Consider the following 20,829-nt stretch of genomic DNA (forward strand, 5'->3'; position numbering starts at 1 on the left):
TAAGCTGGCCTTTTATGATTATTAGTTCTGTGACTTTGGACAAGTCCTATATTCCTTTTAAGGCCACACCCTTGTTTTTAAAATGGGTATGATAACTTAGGTGACTTTTATAAGGGTCTTAAAAACACTCAAGTACCATGTAGTAGGTACTCAATAAAGAAAGATTCCTTTTGCTTTGCTTCCCAAAGTATCTGGGTAAATCATCTTTATATTTAGTATTTACTTGTTTTAAAACAATGTTTATGAGTCTCCTGGAGCAAAGCTTGCCTTTAGTATATGATATCTTTACCAAATATCTTAAGCACTTCTGTGTGTGTGTGTGTGTGTGTGTGTGTGTGTGTGTGTGTGTGTTAAAAAACCCTATGTGGTAAATATGCTACTAAATGTAGTGAGATAGATCAAATAAAATTCTGAACTAATAAATTACTTTCTGAGGACACAAATATGAATCTACTTAATGAAGAAATAAGAAAACTATGACTAGTGGATTCATGGTCCTTTCATTTGCTTTATACTATGAAAAGTATCACTCTGTATTCCTTCTTCGGACCTTGTTTGGAATGTATTTCTAGTGCATTTACATAGGGTTTTATTTTAGTCCTTATACTAAAATTAATTATGAAATTACCCTATGTCTATAATGGTCTTTAGTGGAGCTTCTAGTACTAAGTTCATTCTTTTCCTGGATCTTTATTTTTTGTTTGCTGGAGCTTATAATTATCCTGAACAGAGTATTAATATGTATTAAAGCTTCTAAATGATGTTTCTGCTACACTGTGATGTGAATGCAAAAGTATTCCCTCTGGTTATAGCTGCATCTGTCTCAAACCAACAATCTAATTTTTTCAGATCCATGGGGAGCCATGCTCATTATATTCACCAGGTTTAGAGCTTCGAGCATTAATTTTCTTTTGGACACATGAATAATCAGAAAACTGTTAACAAGCACCAAAGAAACAAGTAGATTACGTTTGTGTATTAGAGGAGGATTATGTGACCCAGTAAGAGTGTATTGCTAATATTCATGCTCTCTTTTATTCAAATTGTTATTTATTGGCATGCTTGGTAAGTATTACACATCATTGTGTGCAGATTAGAAAAATACTCTCTTTTGTTAGCAAATAATGCTTGGTTTGGTGGTATTAGATATGTCCTCTGAGTTATTTTTGCACCAGTAGTGATGTGTACTGATCATAATACATTCCCCCTTAAACACAATCATTTCAAAGGCAACATTCATGAAATACTACTTACAATTCCACCTTATCAATTCCAAACTATAGCCATATTAAGGACTCCTAAATATAAAGCCAGTATTCTTTATTTTTGATTAATGTAGAAGAAAAATACTCCATGCTATAAATACATCAAATAATTATTTAATTACAAAAATATAAGGTTATTGTTGCACTGTAGATATACAAACATATACATTGAAAGTCTTGTTGTATGTGGTAGAGAGTAAGTAGTGTGTGCTGTGTGCTCAGCTGTGTCTGACTCTTTGTGACCCCAGAGACTGCAGCCTGACAGGCTCCATGGGAGTCCATGGGATTCTCCTGGAAAGAATACTAAAGTGGGTTGCCATTTCGTCCTCCAAGGAATCTTCCCAACCCAGGGATCGAACTGGAATCTCCTGCACTGGCTGGATTCTTTACCACTAGCACCATTACAATTATAGCATTTATTCTAACAAAGCAATAGTGTTCTGCATCTGAATTGTTACATACAAATAGCCAAGACATCCTGCCTGCCTAAGCTGTAATTAGTCAGTAGTTCCAAATCTTTGTTACCATGAGATAAGAACTGAGAGAGAGAAGTAAACCAAACTGACAATATAGATATACTGTCTTTATCGATCTACTGATAACTAGAGCAAGAACTAACTAAACAGGCATTTTTCTTACATATGCATGAGCTATTATGATATGCTGGAGATAATTCCTATTTTCTTAATGAAGAAAAAGAATTAACTAAACCATCCTAAAGGAGATCAGTCTTGGGTGTTCACTGGAAGGACTGATGTTGAAGCTGAAATTCCAATTCTTTGGCCACCTGATGTGAAGAGTTGCTCATTTGAAAAGACCCTGATGCTGGGAAAGATTGAAGGCAGGAGGAGCAGGGGAGGACAGAGGATGAGATGGTTGGATGGCATCACTGACTCAATGGACATGAGTTTGGGCGGACTCCGGGAGTTGGTGATGGACAGGGAGGCCTGGCATGCTGGGGTTCATGGGGTGGCAAAGAGTTGGACACGACTGAGCATCTGAACTGAACTGAAGCCATTTAAATAAATTCACTAGTAATCACTTTTGTTATTGTCTTCTTTGGTTCCCAGTTTAGGGTTATGGATTTAGCAAATAAAAATAGAGGATATCCAGTTACATGTGAATTTCAGATAAATAATAGTTTTTAGAGTAACTGTCTCATGCATATTTGGGACACACTTAAGAAAGTTATTCACTGTTTATCTAAAAGTCAAATTTAATATGGACTTTTTCAAGTTTATCTAGGAGTCCACTCTAATCTTACCAGTTTTACAGCATTGGTTTCTACTAGCACTTGTTTGGAGAAGGCAATGGCACCCCACTCCAGTACTCTTGCCTGGAAAATCCCATGGACGGAGGAGCCTGGTAGGCTGCAGTCCATGGGGTTGCTAGGAGTCGGACATGACTGAGTGACTTCACTTTCACTTTTCACTTTCATGCATTGGAGAAGGAAATGGCAACCCACTCCAGTGTTCTTGCCTGGAGAGTCCCAGGGATGGGGGAGCCTGGTGGGCTGCTGTCTATGGGGTCGCACAGAGTCGGACACGACTGAAGTGACTTAGCATAGCATAGCACTTGTTTAAATACTTCTAGAAATATCATTAAGAGAAAATAATCTCTCAATCATATTTTTGTTTTAGAAATTGAGAGGGTATATACAATTTTAAAATTGATTTAAAACAATAATTTCCTCAAAGACTTCATGCCAACCTCAGACACTGCAGGAAAAGTGAACACTTTTAGCTTTCATTCTTTATGCCTAATAAGCCGTATCTTTTATTAATATCTTTCAATTAATGGGGTGCAAAAGCATGGTATCTTCCTTTAAATGAGATTGTTTAAATCTACTTAATAGCTCTTTAAACTTTACACTGAGCTGTTAACTCAGGAAGTACTTACAGAAGAAGTACTAAAATGGTACATGTGGTGGTTTAATTGAAGAATAATCATATAAATTCAATCAACTATTCTGTGAGTAAAACCAAAGATTTTATTTTCTTATCACAAAGAAAACAATTCTCAAAGATTTGGAATATATCATGATTTAAAGCATACTTCAAAGTGAGTTTGGGACAGTGATGTGCTACATGAACATTACCAGGACAGCAAGAAAATAGTTTCATGAAATGTTGAAAATTCACTAGCATTTAGAAAAACAGTAAAAATAGTTTCAAAAAATGACTTGAAACATAATTTTCAATTTCAGTTCCTTTTTTAATTCATTAAGGCCAAATGATTCAGCTAACTTTGTCATTTTTCAGTGAGAAGAAACCACAGTAGGAGACCTGAACAATGGACACGTGGGATAGAAGAAGGTTAAGAAGCAGATAGAAGGAAAAAAGAATAATGACAAAATGTGTGATGATGTATAATCTTATAGCATATATTGTGAAGAATAAAGCAAGGCTAAGGTTCGTGAACATCCCATTTAGCAAATGATCCTCTAAGAAATGCTTACTCTTGTACCAAATCCACCTCTACCTAACCTGTAAGCAACCTAAGATGCAGGATGTATTTGACTTTTGAGGGTCAAATGAGGGTAAAAAGTAGATCACTGAAAGTCAAATCCCGAGCTTGGTGCATTGAAATTGCCCCAGAAAAGGATCCTGTTAGATTTGTTATGCAGGTTGTTCGTATCTCTTCTAGCCCTATCCTCAATGAGTCCATGCTTGGTTCAGACAAAAGCTCTGAATTAAAAGTAAACAGGCAAGCTATCAAAATCAAAAGCAAACACACACACACACACACACACACACACACACACACACACAGAGCAAACTTAAAACCTGAAGGAACTGATTTAACAGACAATCAGCTGCCAGGAGTACATTACAGAGTCTGAGGTCTATTGCAACAACAGTATTGACAGAAAGCTCAAAGAAAACAATGTCCCTTTTTAGCCAGAGTACTGTTTCTGTTAGAACAACTGTGTCTGCAAAACACTCTAACATCTTTGGCACCACTGTGCTAGTTCTTGCAAGAGGAGGAAAGTTTCAGAGAGGTTCAGCTTTGCCTCAGAACAACTTCAGTCAATAGTGACAGGATATCCTACTGGCATCAGTCACAGCAGCAGAGACAAGACTTTTCAGGATTTCTGAAGCCTCAACACATAGCATCATCTCAAAGGGCCAGAGAAGAAACCAGTATGAATGAATGAAGTGAAAACAGAAAATGCTACATGTATTTCTAAGCATAGATGAGATTTTCCCTGAAGACTCTCAGAAATAAGATAAAGGTTCCAAAACAGTTGTTAAGGGACAGCTAGATAAATATTGTTTCTTTAACTATTATTCTTTCCAGTTTGTTTCTTTAACTATTATTCTTTCCAGTTTTTTTTTTTTTTTTAATTTCCAGGTTGAATTGATTAGAAAACACAAACTATAAGAGACAAACATGTTCAAAAAAACATTTGGGTCTATTTGATCAAGGCTATAAGATCTTTAGAATGTACATATTTCTGCAAACTCTTATTTACAAAGATATAACAGCTAGATGGTATCATTTCTTCTTAAAATTTCTTGTACACTCAAAAATATGTTATATATAACAGATTGCTACATAAAATACTACACTGAAAAATAAAAATACTATTGTGCTCTTTTCAGATGAGTTTTCTTATATGATTTTCTGGTAATTTACATAAAAGAGAATTACTAATATATACTATGTTCAAGAGTCTGTAAGGTAGCATTATGTCCTAAATGTTAAGTAAAAATAAAAGATACAACTCACATAATTTGGATCTACTAGCCTTCTTTGGCGGAGAAGGCAATGGCATCCCACTCTAGTACTTTTGCCTAGAAAATCCCACAGACGGAGGAGCCTGGTAGGCTGCAGTCCATGGGCTCGCTAGAGTCGGACACGACTGAGTGACTTCACTTTCACTTTTCACTTTCATGAATTGGAGAAGGAAATGGAAACTCACTCCAGTGTTCTTGCCTGGAGAATCCCAGGGACGGCGGGGCCTGGTGGGAGGCCGTCTATGGGGTCTCACAGAGTCGGACATGACTGAAGCGACTTAGCAGGAGCCTTCTTTGGGGTAAGATAATTGAAACAAGTCAGTTATTTTCTTTCTAGGGGTGATTAAGGTTTATTTTCTCATCCAACCTGAATACTATTTAAGAATTAAGAAACCCCATCTGTGCAAATTTTTCTTAATACAGACAAAAAAAATGGTATTCACAGGTCTTATAGACTTTATTAGCAAATGGCAAAACTTTAATTTCTCATTAGAGCTCTTATTTATAAATTAAATAAATCAGTGCTTCTTAGATGATCTATGGTGAAGAATCATTTTCAACTTTTCAATCTATTACAGACCAAAATTGGAATTGGCAGCAATTTCTCTTTTTGAATGCTATCATCAGTTTAAAATTATATATAATTCTTTCTTCTTTGGAGGCTGTTAGGTAAATATGCCATATTTGTTCACAGTTGCCCATAACTGGAGCAAAAGTTTAAAGAAATAGCTACATGTGATGACAAAGGTTTACTTACGGGCAACCATCATGCTGTCTAAAGCTAGTGTGGCATGCACTGCACTCTAAGGATCCCATTTATCAATGACTACTGTGGCATTTCAGGGGGGATTTCCATGTAATTCACTTTAAAGTCCATGTAATATGCCTCTTCTGACTGGGTTACATAATATTATTCATTATTATTGATTTCTCTCTCTAGTGGTAAGCAGTGGATGTAAATGTGCTTATGAAGAGAAGAATGTCTGGGTGTGGGCAAGATGAAACATGACCAGAGGCATAAGTTTGCCTTATTTATTCTTTAAATAATCATGTGGACTTTCAAAAACCAGCACAAAGCTGATGATATTGCCTTTTATGCTCTTGATATTATTCAAATTTCACAGTTGCTAAGGCAAACTGAGGAGTTCTCTTAAAAGGTAAGCTAGAATCATTTGTGTGTTTAGACCTAATAAAGCACCATTATGGCTTTTGTAATGGAAAATTAAATAGTTAAAAAATAGATTATGAATAGTTTTACATAAAATCCATGAATATTATGTTTGAAATTTGGAAGTAGCCAGTGTGGAGCATTTTGAATGAGAGTCTTGATCCAAATATGTATTTCATAAATTAATTTATATATAGGTTTATTTACAGAGACATAAGCAAAGACCTTATCCTAAAAATTAGGATAAATATTGAAATGGAGTATTTTAAAAGAGCACATTAGGATATAAACTGAAATTCTGAATAGTAAAAATAAAAATATCCACTATCATATTGAACTTGAACTCATAACATTCTAGTCATTCATTAATAACCATTTATCAGGAGGCTGTGTCAGATAGTATACCACCTGAAGGAGGTCGACTTGATCTGTGCTCTCAGAGCAGTGTAGGACGGCAAAGTCAACTAAACAGTCGATGAATAAGTCATTATCACAAGAGTGATCCTAAGACAGGGGAAATATAGAATTCTGTAAGAACACAGAGGGGGCATTTAAATTTACAACTGTAGGGTAAGTAGAAATTCGTCCAGGAAAACATAGGGGTCAGGGGGTAATGTACCAGGCAGAAGAGGGGGTAGCATTAAAAAAGACACAGATATTTGAGACACTATGGTACTAAACTTAGAAAAAAAAAAAAAAAGGCAAAGAAATAAGTTGGTAGACAAAAAGTTCAGTACACTGGAAGTGTCAAGACATGAAGCAAAAGAGGTGGGCATACAGCAGATTATGGAGGGTTTGATAAGCATGTTAAGGAAACAGATTCTTATTTATCCTAAGGTAATGGAAAGTCATTAAAGATTTTAAAGACTAGGGAATGTTTTAGTAAGATGGTATCAAAAGTCAAAGAGCCTGGAAAATGGCATCAAGACTGAAGATATAAAGATACAGACAGAGATAATTGAGAGGAGTAGTAGTCAAATGAGAGCTGAAGATAACCTGATTATTTGGGTAACTCAAATATTTGAACAGAAAGTGAAAGTGAAGTCGCTCAGTCGTGTCCCACTCTTTGTGACCCCATGGACTATATCCAACCACGCTCCTCCATCCATGGGATTTTCCAGGCAAGAGTACTGGAGTAGGGTGCCATTTCCTTCTCCAGAGGATCTTCCTGACCCAGGCATCAAACCATGTTTCCGGCATTGTAAGCAGACGCTTTACCGTCTAAACCACCAGGGAAGTCAGGCAACCGGAATATTTGGATAAATCAAGTAATTGATAATTATCAATTATCTCCATTATCAAATACTGGGACTTAATAAGATTTAAAGTAGCAAATGAAGAAGTAGAGAACAATGGCTTTCTGGCTTCCCTGGTACTGTTTATTGAGAAAGGATATACTAGAGAAAGTACAGTTTGGTTTGGGGACTCAGAATATAGTTTAAGATATGCTGAGCATTGAGAAAAGCAAGTCTGAAGTACATGATAGGTGGCTGAGCTGAGGAAAAAGATGAAAGAAGGTGAGAAACATTACTTTGTAACTAAAACTGTGGCTTAAAAGGAGATCATCCAATAAAAAAAACACAGTAATTTGATGGCTCTATGTATTCTATGCATTGGAGATTTATACATGAAACTAGGTACTTCATTTTCTCCTCAACTAAGTCTAGGATCAAATCATCATAATAAAGACTTGAGTTCCGCGCAGGCGCAGTGGGCAGGACTCGCCATGCCGACTGTCAGCGTGAAGCGAGATCTGCTCTTCCGAGCCCTGGGCCGGACCTACACTGATGAAGAATTTGATGAACTGTGCTTTGAATTTGGACTGGAACTTGATGAAATTACATCTGAAAAGGAAATTACAAGTAAGGAACAAGGTAATGAAAAGGCCCATGGGGCCTCTGATGTTGTTCTCTACAAAATTGACGTCCCTGCCAATAGATATGACCTGCTGTGTCTGGAAGGATTGGTTCGAGGACTTCAAGTCTTCAAAGAAAGGATAAAGACTCCGATGTATAAACGGGTAATGCCTAAAGGATAAATCCAGAAGTTGATCATCACAGAAGAGACAGCTAAAATACGCCCGTACGCTGTTGCAGCAGTTCTCCGAAACATAAAGTTTACAACAGATAGATATGACAGCTTCATTGAACTTCAGGAGAAATTACATCAGAACATTTGCAGGAAAAGAGCCTTGGTTGCTATTGGTACCCATGATTTGGACACTTTGTCAGGTCCATTTACTTACACTGCAAAGAAACCTTCTGATATCAAATTCAAGCCTCTAAATAAGAGTAAAGAGTATACAGCCTGTGAACTGATGAACATATACAAGACTGACAACCAGCTTAAACATTATTTACATATAATTGAAAATAAACCTCTGTACCCAGTTATCTATGATAGCAAAGGTGTCGTCCTTTCCATGCCTCCAATCATCAACGGAAACCATTCTAAAATAACAGTAAATACGAAAAATGTATTTATTGAGTGCACAGGAACTGACTTTACTAAGGCAAAAATAGTTCTTGATGTCATTGTTACCACATTCAGTGAATATTCTGAGAATCAGTTTACGGTTGAAGCAGCTGAGGTAGTTTTTCCTAATTGAAAATTACATACCTTTCCAGAACTGGCTTATCGAAAGGAGATGGTGAGAGCTGACCTAATTAACAAAAAAGTTGGGATCAGAGAAACTCCAGAAAATCTTGCCAAGCTTCTGACCAGGATGTGTTTAAAGTCAGAAGTCATAGGCGATGGGAATCAGATCGAGGTTGAAATCCCCCCGACCAGAGCTGACATTATCTACGCCTGTGATACTCATAGAAGACGCAGCTATTGCTTACGGATATAACAACATTCAGATGACTCTCCCGAAAACGTACACCATAGCTAATCAATTTCCCCTAAATAAACTCACAGAACTCCTGAGACAGGACATGGCAGCTGCCGGATTCACCGAAGCACTTACCTTTGCTCTGTGCTCCCAAGAAGATATTGCTGACAAACTGGGTATGGATATCTCTGCAACCAAGGCCGTCCACATAAGTAATCCTAAAACGGCTGAATTCCAGGTGGCACGCACTACCCTTCTTCCTGGCCTCCTCAAGACCCTAGCTGCCAATCGGAAGATGCCACTTCCTCTGAAGCTGTTTGAAATTTCTGACATTGTAATAAAAGATTCTAGCAGAGATGTGGGTGCAAGAAACTACAGGCATCTCTGTGCTGTTTATTACAACAAGAATCCTGGGTTTGAGATAATCCATGGGCTTCTGGATAGAATCATGCAGCTGCTTGACGTGCCTCCTGGTGAAAAGAAGGGAGGATATGCAATCAAAGCATCAGAAGGCCCTGTGTTCTTTCCTGGGCGATGTGCAGAGATCTTTGCCCGGGGCCAGAGCATCGGGAAGCTGGGGGTCCTTCATCCCGACGTTATCACCAAGTTCGAGCTGACTATGCCCTGCTCCTGCGTGGAAATCAACATTGAGCCATTTTTGTGAAGATGAGTCTCTGCTGTGGGGTTGTCTCCCCGAGGGTCTTTCTCTTCTCCTGGATGCCCTTTAGTCGTCCGCACAGGAAGTCCACTTGTGCATTGATGTTGAATAAAGTAGAAAGCAGTGAAAAAAAAAAATAAAAAAATAAAATGTTCCTGTGAAATATTATCAAATTTATCAATCCTTAGAGATCTAGAATCTTAAGAAACTATAGACCACTTCTTTGTGGCTACAGAAATAAACCGATGGTCAGAATAAATAGATAGATCAGTTCAGTTCAGTTCAGTGGCTCAGCCGTGTCCGACTCTTTGCAACCCCATGAATCGCAGCAAACCAGGCCTCCCTGTCCATCACCAACTCCCAGAGTTCACTCAGACTCAGGTCCATCGAGTCAGTGATGCCATCCAGCCATCGCATCCTCTGTCATCCCCTTCTCCTCCTGCCCCCAATCCCTCCCAGCATCAGAGTCTTTTCTAATGAGTCAACTCTTCGCATAAGGTGGCCAAAGTACCGGAGTTTCAGCTTTAGCATCATTCCTTCCAAAGAAATCCCAGGGCTGATCTCCTTCAGAATGGACTGGTTGGATCTCCTTGCAGTCCAAGGGACTCTCAAGAGTCTTCTCCAACACCAGAGTTCAAAAGCATCAATTCTTTGGTGCTCAGCCTTCTTCACAGTCCAAATCTCACATCCATACATGACCACAAGAAAAAACATAGCCTTGACTAGACGGACCTTTGTTGGCAAAGTAATGTCTCTGCTTTTCAATATGCTATCTAGGTTGGTCATAACTTTCTCTCCAAGGAGTAAGCGTCTTTTAATTTCATGGCTGCAGTCACCATCTGCAGTGATTTTGGAGCCCAAAAAAATAAAGTCTGACACTGTTTCCACTGTTTCCCCATCTATTTCCCATGAAGTGATGGGACTGGATGCCATGATCTTAGTTTTCTGAATGTTGAATTTTAAGCCAACTTTTTTACTCTCCTCTTTCACCTTAATCAAGAGGCTTTTTAGTTCCTCTTCACTTTCTGCCATAAGGGTGGTGTCATCTGCATATCTGAGATTATTGATATTTCTCCCGGCAATCTTGATTCCAGCTTGTGTTTCTTCCAGTCCAGCGTTTCTCATGATGTACTCTGCATATAAGTTAAATAAGCAGGGTGATAATATACAGCCTTGACAAACTCCTTTTCCTATTTGGAACCAGTCTGTTGTTCCATGTCCAGTTCTGACTGTTGCTTCCTGACCTGAATACAGATTTCTCAAGAGGCAGGTCAGGTGGTCTGGTATTCCCATCTCTTTCAGAATTTTCCACAGTTTATTGTGATCCACACAGTCAGAGGCTTTGGCATAGTCAATAAAGCAGAAATAGATGTTTTTCTGGAACTCTCTTGCTTTTTCCATGATCCAGTGGATGTTGGCAATTTGGTCTCTGGTTCCTCTGACTTTTCTAAAACCAGCTTGAACATGAGGAAGTTCACAGTTCATGTATTGCTTAAGCCTGGCTTGGAGAATTTTGAGCATTACTTTACTAGCATGTGAGATGAGTGCAATTGTGCAGTAGTTTGAACATTCTTTGGCATTACCTTTCTTTGGGACTGGAATGAAATAGATAGAAATAAACTTAATAACCTGGGGATAGCCTTCAGTTCAGTTCAGTCGCTCAGTCGTGTCCGACTCTTTGCAACCCCATGAATTGCAGCCTTAGGACACAGCAAATGTCAGATTCCAGAGTACATGGCGGATTTCACTTAGATAAATTCCTGGTTCATGCAGTTTCATTGTTATTCCCAGAAGGTTCTTCAGTGACCTTCCTGAGCTTTCCTTATTTAGTATTTCCTCCTCTTTTTATATAACATATAAATAAGAAATATCATGTAGTTTTGAATGTTGGGCAATCTGAGCTTTGTAACTCTATATTTAAATGGCTGGTAAAGATACTCTTCCTGCTTAAATTCAATCTACAATTAAAAGCAATACTGGTGGAAAGCTGATGTCCAGTGTAAAATATCTTTAGCAATGATTTTTCAATCCTTCCAAATCTCTCCATTCTATTCACTTTCCCATCATCCTGCATTGCTGTCATTTGAAAACTTGTTCATTTTCTTCAGGCCTCTACTTTTCCCTTTATGAGATGGAGAAAGAGTTAAGAGGTTGCAAGAGCTGATCTTACCTCTGTTTTCACTTAGGAAATAAAGGCCCTTAGATATAAGCTCTAATTTACTGCTTTCTCTACTGCTGATCCCCTTTGTTCTAATAACCTTATCGTTTTATTCACTTATTCTTACTGTGTGTGTAACGTCACTTCAATCACGTCCAACTCTTTATGACCCCATGGACCATAACCCGCCAGGCTCCTAGGTCCATGGGATTCTTCAGGCAAGAATACTGGAGTGGGTTGCCATGCCCTCCTCCAGGGGACCTTCCCAACCCAGGGATCGAACCCACATGTCTTGTCACCTGCATGGGCAGGTGGGTTCTTTACACTAGCGCCACTTGGGAAGCCCCTTTATTCTTATTACTCCCACCAAAAAACTATTTACCAGACACATTCTTCCAGATTTAGACCAGTTCCTCATTACTGAACTTTATTCCATATCCTGTATTATTTTTCTTAACCACTTCTTCCTCTCCTGAGTTAAAACTCCCTCTCCTTACTCCCACCTTACCCTTAACACATAAAGAAAAAGCTTGAATCACTCTCTTTAAATATAAAACTAAATAGTTACATAACTAACATAAAGCAAACAAACAAAATACAGCAACAAAAATCTTTCTAAAACCATATACATCCCCACTACACATTGTGAAGGATGTTACTTAAAGTGTGTTAAACGCTTAGTCATGTCTGACTCTTTGCAACCCCATATACTGTAGCCCACCAGGTTCCTCTGTCCATGGAATTTTCAAAGCAAGAATACTGGAGTGGGTTACTTCTCCAGGGGATTTTCCAAACCCAGGGATTGTACCTGGGTCTCCCACATGGCAGGCAGATTCTTTACTGTCTGAGCCATCAGGAACCCCTACGTAAATTAAACATGCACCATTTCTAATTTCATGTACAGTATCTAGTACACAACACTTTATGCAACCATAAAAATTTATATTTTTAAAAGGCATATCTATTATATGCTATAGATAGCATATATAGTGCGGAGAAGGCAATGGCACCCCACTCCAGTACTCTTGCCTGGAAAATCCCATGGATGGAGGAGCCTGGTAGGCTGCAGGCCATGGGGTCACGAGGAGTCGGACACGACTGAGAGACTTCGCTTTCACTTTTCACTTTCCTGCATTTCCTGCATTCCTCACATTTCCTGCTGCCTGGCCCTGGGCGGCAGAAAGTCTGGCTGGCCCAGCACAGATTCTGCCTGTGAGAAGGAAATGGCAACCCACTCCAGTGTTCTTGCCTGGAGAATCCCAGGGACAGGGGAGCCTGGTGGCTGCCGTCTATGGGGTCACACCGAGTCGGACACAACTGAAGCGACTTAGCAGCAGCAGCAGCAGCATACATAGTGTGTGCATACACATAGATAAAATTTCTTTTTTCAGAATATCAACAGAGATCTATTAGCAATGGTAGGTAATTGAAATAGAAAAATATTAATTTACATATTATTTTATAGAATGTACAATAACTATCATGGTGATAATTACAGTAGAGATCATAGTAAAAGTGATGATGATGGTGTTGATGACAATAATGATGCTGATTATTTTAAATAAAGCAGTATATTTAAAATGCATAAGGGATAACTCTTCTGTTGTTTACTCAAGCCAAAAGAAATGTTCACAAATGATTGTAAAATGTTTATTCTACTGACATTTATATTACAGATTAAGCCTTTAATGACATAAAACAGTATGAAATTACTTAAAAATTGTTTCACTGAGATCAAAGTTAATTTGTTAATTATACTTTTGAATAAAAATTAAAAACACATATAGTTAACCTTCAAAAAAAAAAAAAGTACATATATAAAACTATGAGTTATTCAACCTAATCCAGTCAACCTCAAATGAAAATTGAGAGACATTTAAACTATACTTACTGTTGCTGTTGTTGTTTATTACAAATATTTCCTACTACTTAAAGCCAACAGCTAGTGTAAATCACATGAATGTAAGTGAAGGACCTTTTATCCAAATAAGAAATCTACTCAGTAATAAGTTACTTAGAGGAATGATCAAAACACTTTTCAACCAAAATCTTTATAAATCATATACCCAGGCTACCTGTAATTTTTCATCTTTACAAAATTATATTAATCTGTAATGTTTTATACTTGAATAATACTAAGGTTTCTATACATGTAGAACTTTAAATATTTTAATAATATTAAAAAAAATACATGACCTGAATAAGAACCTTTTCAGACAATGAAATTGAAATTTATTCTCTAGTTATTATTGAAAGAACTTTAATACACTAGGTAAGAAACTGAAATATCATATTCTTGAATAAGTAAAAGTAATCTTTTGCCTATCAAATTAACTACAATATTTATGTAAACTTTATAATAAGCACATGTTAATAGAAATTTAAATATTCCTTTCTCTCCAAAGGGAACCATCCTCCACTAGTAGGAATGTAAATTGGTGCAGTCACTACGGAAAACAGTACAGAGGTTTTTCATAAAACTAAAATTAGGGCTGTCATCAGTTCAGTAGCGCAGTCGTGTCCAATTATTTGCGACCCCATGGACTGCAGCACGCCAGGCCTCCTTGTCCATTACCAACTCCAGGAGTTTAATCAAACTCATGTCCATTAAGTCTGTGATGTCATCCAACCATCTTATCCTCCGTTGTCCCCTTCTCCTCCTGCCTTCAATCCTCCCGCCTTCCCAGCATCACGGTCTTTTCCAATGAGTCAGTTCTTTGCATCAGGTGGCCAAAGTATTGGAGTTTCAGCTTCAACATCAGTCCTTCCAATGAACACTAAAGACTGATCTCCTTTAAGATGGACTGGTTGGATCTCCTTGCAGTCCAAGGGACTCTTAAGAGTGTTCTCCAACATCACAGTTCAAAATCATAAATTCTTCAGTGCTCAGCTTTCTTTATAATCCAGTGCTCACATCCAAACATAACTACTGGAAAACCATAGCTTTGCCTACAGACTTTTGTTGGCAAAGTAATGTCTCTGCTTTTAATACACTGTCTAGGTTGGTCATACCTTTTCTTCCAAGGAATAAGTGTCTTTTAATTTTGTGGCTGCAGTCACCATCTACAGTGATTTTGGAACCCCAAAAAATAGCCTTCCACTGTTTCTCCATCTATTTGCCATGAAGTGATGGGACTAGATGCCATGATCTTCGTTTTCTGAATGTTGAGCTTTAAGACAACTTTTACACTCTCCTCTTTCACTTTCATCAACAGGCTTTTTAGTTCCTCTTAGCTTCATGCCATAAGGGTGGTGTCATCTGCATATCTGAGATTATTGATATTTCTCCAGGCAATCGTGATTCCAGCTTGTGCTTCTTCCAGTCCAGCGTTTCTCATGATGTACTCTTTATAGAAGTGAAATAAGCAGGGTGACAATATACAGCCTTGACATACTCCTTTTCCTATTTGGAACCAGTCTGTTGTTCTATGTCCAGTTCTGACTGTTGCTTCCTGACCTGAATACAGATTTCTCAAGAGGCAGGTCAGATGCTCTGGTATTCCCATCTCTTTCAGAATTTTCCACAGTTTATTGTGATTCACACAGTCAAAGGCTTTGGCATAGTCAATAAAGCAGAAGTATATGTTTTTCTGAAATTCTCATCGTTTTCCATGATCCAGCGGATGTTGGCAATTTGATCTCTGGTTCCTCTGCCTTTTCTAAATCGAACTTGAACATCTGGAAGTTCATGATTCATGTACTACTGAAGCCTGGCTTGGAGAATTTTGAGCATTACTTTCCTCGCGTGTGATATGAGTGCAATTGTGCAGTAGTTTGAGCATTCTTTGGCATTACTTTCCTTTGGGACTGGGATGAAAGCTGACCTTTTCCAGTCCTGTGGCCACTGCTGAGTTTTCCAAATTTGCTGGCATATTGAGTGCAGCACTTTCACAGCATCATCTTTCAGGATTTGAAATAGCTCCACTGGAATTCCATTACCTCCACTAGGTTTCTTCATAGTGATGCTTCCTAAGGCCCACTTGACTTCATATTCTAGGATGTCTGACTCTAGGTGAGTGATCACATCATCGTGATTATCTGGGTCGTGAAGATCTTTTTTGTACAGTTCTTCTGTGTATTCTGGTCTCCCTTGTGGCTCAGCTGGTAAAGAATCTGTCCGCAATGTGGGAGACCTGGGTTCAATCCCTGGATTGGGAAGATCCTCTGGAGAAGGGAAAGGCTGCCCACTTCAGTATTCTGGCCTGGAGAATTCCATGGACTGCATAGTACTCTTGCTTGGAGAATCCCATGGAGGCAGGAGCCTGGTGGGCCACAGTCCAAGGGGTTGCAAAGAGTCGGACATGACTGAGTGACTTCACTCACTCACTCTGTGTATTCTGGCCAGAAATTCCAATCCTATACATAGATCCAGAGAAAACTGTAATTCAAAAAGATACATGCACCCCAATGTTCATTATAGCACTATTACAATAGCCAAGACATGGAAATAACCTAAATGTCCATCAGCACATTGGATAGAGGATTGGTATATTTATAAAAATCGAACATACTCAGTCATAAATAAGAATGAAATAATGCCATCTGCAGCAACCTAAATGGACCTAGAGATTGCTATGCTAAGTGAAGTAAGTCAGAAATTGAAAGATTAATACTATATGGTATTACTTATATATGGAATCCAAAATATGACACAAATGTACTTATTTATGAAATAGAAACATACTAAAGGTCATAGAAAACAAACTTATGGTTACAAAAGGGGAAAAGGGATGGAGGAGGAATACATTAGGAGTTTCTGATTAGCAGATACAAACTACTCTATATAAAACAAGTAAAAAAGCAAGGTCCTACTCTAGAGCCCAAGGAACTATATTCAATATCCTATAACAAACCATAATGAAAAAGAAAATGCATAGCTATATGTGTGTGTGGTGTGTGTATATACATACATACATACATATATATATATATATATATATAAGTGAATTACTTTGTTGTACATCAGAAACTAACACAACTTTGTTAATTAACTACAGTTCAATAAAAAATATTTTCTTTCAAATATAAAAATAAATGTTAATAAATCAAATATATAAAACAATATATAAAACATGAGAAAACTACATCTCTAGAACTTTAAAATCATTATTTATATGGAAAAGATTGATAAAACTTTAATAAATGTATGTCTCAAAGAATCTGGTTTATGGATTATTCAGTGCCTTGTGTAATTTTTTTTTTCATCACTCCCTCTCTTTCTTTTCTACCTTCCTTCTTTCTATTTAAATAACTAGGATTCTGACTTTAATTCCATGTGAAGATCAGAGACAGTACATAATCACAGTAGCAGATTATTTAAAACAAATTGTTAAAAAAAATATTTGAAAAGCAATAGATCCAAATAAAAATCTGCATTGGCATTATTTTTTTCACTATAATTTAATTTAACTAGTTTACCAGTAAAATAAGAACTTTTCTGGTATACTTTCCAATTCAGTTGAAACTAAATTGCATTCAAGGCATTGAAATATGTATAATATCATATATGAAACAAGTCGCCAGTCCAGGTTCGATGCACGATACTGGATGCTTGGGGCTGGTGCACTGGGATGACCCAGAGGGATGGTATGGGGAGGGAGGAGGGAGGAGGGTTCAGGATGGGGAACACATGTATACCTGTGGCAGATTCATTTTGATGTATGGCAAAACCAATACAATATTGTTAAGTTAAATAAAATAAAATTAAAAAATAAGAAAACTATAAGCTTATGAAATAAACATAAAAGTTTATAGTGAAACTGTGACTTTCCTATAGTATTATTATATTTAAATTACATAATGGTAAGATGAGTTATTAGATAATAAAATAGACAAATAAACTAGCATCATTTAATAAATGTAGAATGGAGATATAATTTTATTCAGAATATGCTTTATATTTTTAGCCAGTGAGTTATACTATTCGGGTGCATTTATGTATTTTTTTTAATTTAAAATAAATGTAAAGCTTGGAAGAGTAATTTATCCTCATAATTTCCACTGAGATAAACTGTGGGTTTAACTCTCTCCAAAATGAAATTTCCTGTGACAAATGTCACCTTCCAGTCCTACATAAACAGAATTTAATTACCTTTTTATGACAACCCAAATTTTTCATTGCAAAAAATATATATAATCTGTCTTAATAGTATTTGTTATTTTTGGCATAAATCATGTCAAATATTTGACTCAATCTCTCATTCAGGATATGTATAAAGTAGATCCTTACTAATATTTTAAAATTTATGTTTATATGTATATTAAATTTGTCAAGAAATAAGAAACTGACTTTGTTTAAAAAACAACTTTATGTCACAATGAATATAATAGCTTTATGTAAAGATATTAAATGAAACTTAGTTGCTCAGCACTCAAAAGAATTCACTAGATAATTAAGTGCTTAAGGTTTACAGAATATAACTCTTATAGAATATAATGCTTAATGAATATATTAGTTTTTGTAGCACAAGTGGCGGTGGTTGGAGAGTTGACGCACAGAAGTAGAAGCAGTAAAAGTGACTAGGAGTAGTCTTGGGGTTGAAGAAAAAGCAAGTCATTTAGAAAAAGCTGGTAGAATTTATGCTTTTATCAAGCCTATCAGAAATGGTCCTAGAAGTTTTTCTTTTATGGTAATATTTGGAGGTTTTAATCTACATTGAAAAAGACAGCCTAGATTTATGAGGCTTGAAATAGATAAGCAATACCAAAATCCATCTCCAAGGACCAGCAGGCATCCCCGGAAAAAAGTTAAAAGTCTGCCAAAACGTCTGAAAATCTCACTCTCATAAGTAATAAGTAACATCCTCATTTATATATTCATGAAAACTATAACATGATGTGCTTGGATTTTTAAACTGGCAGCATAATTTTAGATTGGGATTATAACCTCTTACAGAAGGTTATTAGAGAGTTGGAAAAAGAAGGAAAATGAAAAATGTTGAGAGACAGATATAGAGGACTTGATGAAAGAAAAGACTTGGATCCAGAAAACCCTATTGGAGACTTCTGGAGTAGGGTGAAAGTTTACCAAAGTCAGACAAATGTTTTCTATCACTTGCTTCAAATTCCATTAATATATCTTCATTTTCTCCCCAGGCTGGGTAATTTATATGATTTTGGGCAACTGAAACTCTTTGAGACAAGCCCCATTTACGTCTCAACAAGAAGGCATTCAGATAACTGTAATCACTTTCCTATCTTTACTTCCTTGAAAAAGACCCCAGGTTACAGGCAGTCCTGGGAGTGCCTTGGGCATTTAACAACCAGAAGGCTCATTCCCCTCTGAAATAATTATGAAAATTAATCTTGATAATGTGTCTGTGTAAAAATGCCTGGTGACATGTAAAACACAATAAAATGGGAAGTAGTCTTAATATACTAAATAGTCGAACCACAGTTTTCCTGAAGACTAAATAGCAGTAACATCTTTACACTCACTGGAACACTATCAACATTTTATTCTCTCAATTGACATAAGAACCTGTCCTTAGCATTGTCAGGGCAATCACTTAGTGAAAGGAAACCTTGTGTTCATCTTTTGCCACTAGTCCAGGCAGAGTAGCTTTCAAGGCTATTGAGCTGAAAAGCAGATGAAGGTAGACAAGAAAATTATTTCCTAGAGTCATTTCTGAGTTTAAAAACACCAAAACACTAGATGTACAATGTTCAGACTGAATAGAGAAAAAGGTACCCAGGACAACATTCTCCCTATTCACTTCATGCTTCTCTCTCAAAGTCCCTCTCCTAGTTAGTGAAAGATGACAGGAACGTGCCCCCTTCATCCCACCTTTGCTAATATAGAACAAGAGGCCAAAGTCTTGGAGCTCAAGAATCAAAATAGTGTCTCCATGACCTTGTTTCATCATTTGGAATCAGGTTGAAAGGATTCAGAAATAATACCAACAACTGGATAAAAAAATTACTCAGAAATACATAAAATATTAACACCAAAGACAGAATATTTTCATTCAGGAGCAAATCAGGTAACACTTAAACAATAAATCTAGTAATATTAGAAAAGCTTTCAAAAATTGAGATTTTGAGTATTTGAAAGTTCCTACTGAAGTTTTTCTCATTGATTATTTTTGTCTAACATCTGTAGTACTGGATTACAGATGTAATCCATCTGTAACACTGGATACTCGATGTTAAAAAGGAAATAACATTCAGATGCCCTTTTTTAAAAAAAAATCCTTAGTTTAATACTGAGATAGAAATTGTTAGGCAGCTACTGTAGGAACTCTGAGACCTTGGTCTGTTTTAATAAACATCCTGCTCCATTAACCTAAAACTATACCCTTTGCCTGAATTTCTGACTCTCAGAGAAATGTATGCTTGGCCTGATAAATTATCAGCACTCAGATCCAGGAAAGGGTAGTAAGTAACTTTTGTTCCATTAACTGGTGATCATTGACTTTTAGCCTATACATCTAGTCCACTGTAAAATGGCTGAGGGTCATAAGAAAAGGTCAGGGGATGGTGACTTAATGTCTAAAAAAGCTAACAATCTGAGTATCGAAAGAAGACATAAAGATATCAACTTATATACTGTGACCTTTAACCTGATTGACTAGAAATGACATATATTAAAAGTCAGAACCAATCAGAAAAGTACAAATCAATACTAGTAAGGATATGAACTGCTGTAATACCTGCCTTTTCAGGGCTCTTCACCCCCTCTCAGAGGCTATGCTAAGAGCTTTGTACTTTCTTTCTCTCTAAAGTAAATCCTGTTTACTTGCTGCTGTGAGTATTTGTGTTTGTGAAGATCATTCTTTGGTTCCATGAAAAAGAACTAGGATCCCCATCCCATTTTGATGGGATTATTTTTTAATTTGACAGGTCCATCAAACTTAAGGAAGTAATTATACTGACTAAAATAATTATGTGCATATACATTTGATTTCATTCTGAAAGTTAAAATGACTTCATTATTGCTTAATTTTTACCTGTTTGCTAACAAGATTATTTTTAAAAAGTATTTTAAAATCAGTTTGAACATCATGTC

General features: G+C 36.9%; 2 protein-coding genes across 3 annotated transcripts in view; one reads left to right on the forward strand and one right to left on the reverse strand.

The window, feature by feature from the left end:
* Positions 1-20,829, reverse strand: part of CCSER1 (coiled-coil serine rich protein 1) — a 1,491,155-nt gene that overhangs the window by 551,434 nt on the left and 918,892 nt on the right. The gene's annotated exons all lie outside the window — the stretch shown is intronic.
* LOC109560336 (phenylalanine--tRNA ligase beta subunit) lies at positions 7,876-9,800 on the forward strand. Its single transcript, XM_019962453.2, is given in 2 exon segments — positions 7,876-8,988; positions 8,990-9,800. Coding segments are annotated over 2 exon segments (1,770 nt in total). The 5' UTR covers positions 7,876-7,899; the 3' UTR covers positions 9,671-9,800.

The sequence above is a fragment of the Bos indicus genome, chromosome 6 (genome assembly GCF_029378745.1).
Source record: "Bos indicus isolate NIAB-ARS_2022 breed Sahiwal x Tharparkar chromosome 6, NIAB-ARS_B.indTharparkar_mat_pri_1.0, whole genome shotgun sequence".
NCBI lineage: Eukaryota > Metazoa > Chordata > Mammalia > Artiodactyla > Bovidae > Bos > Bos indicus.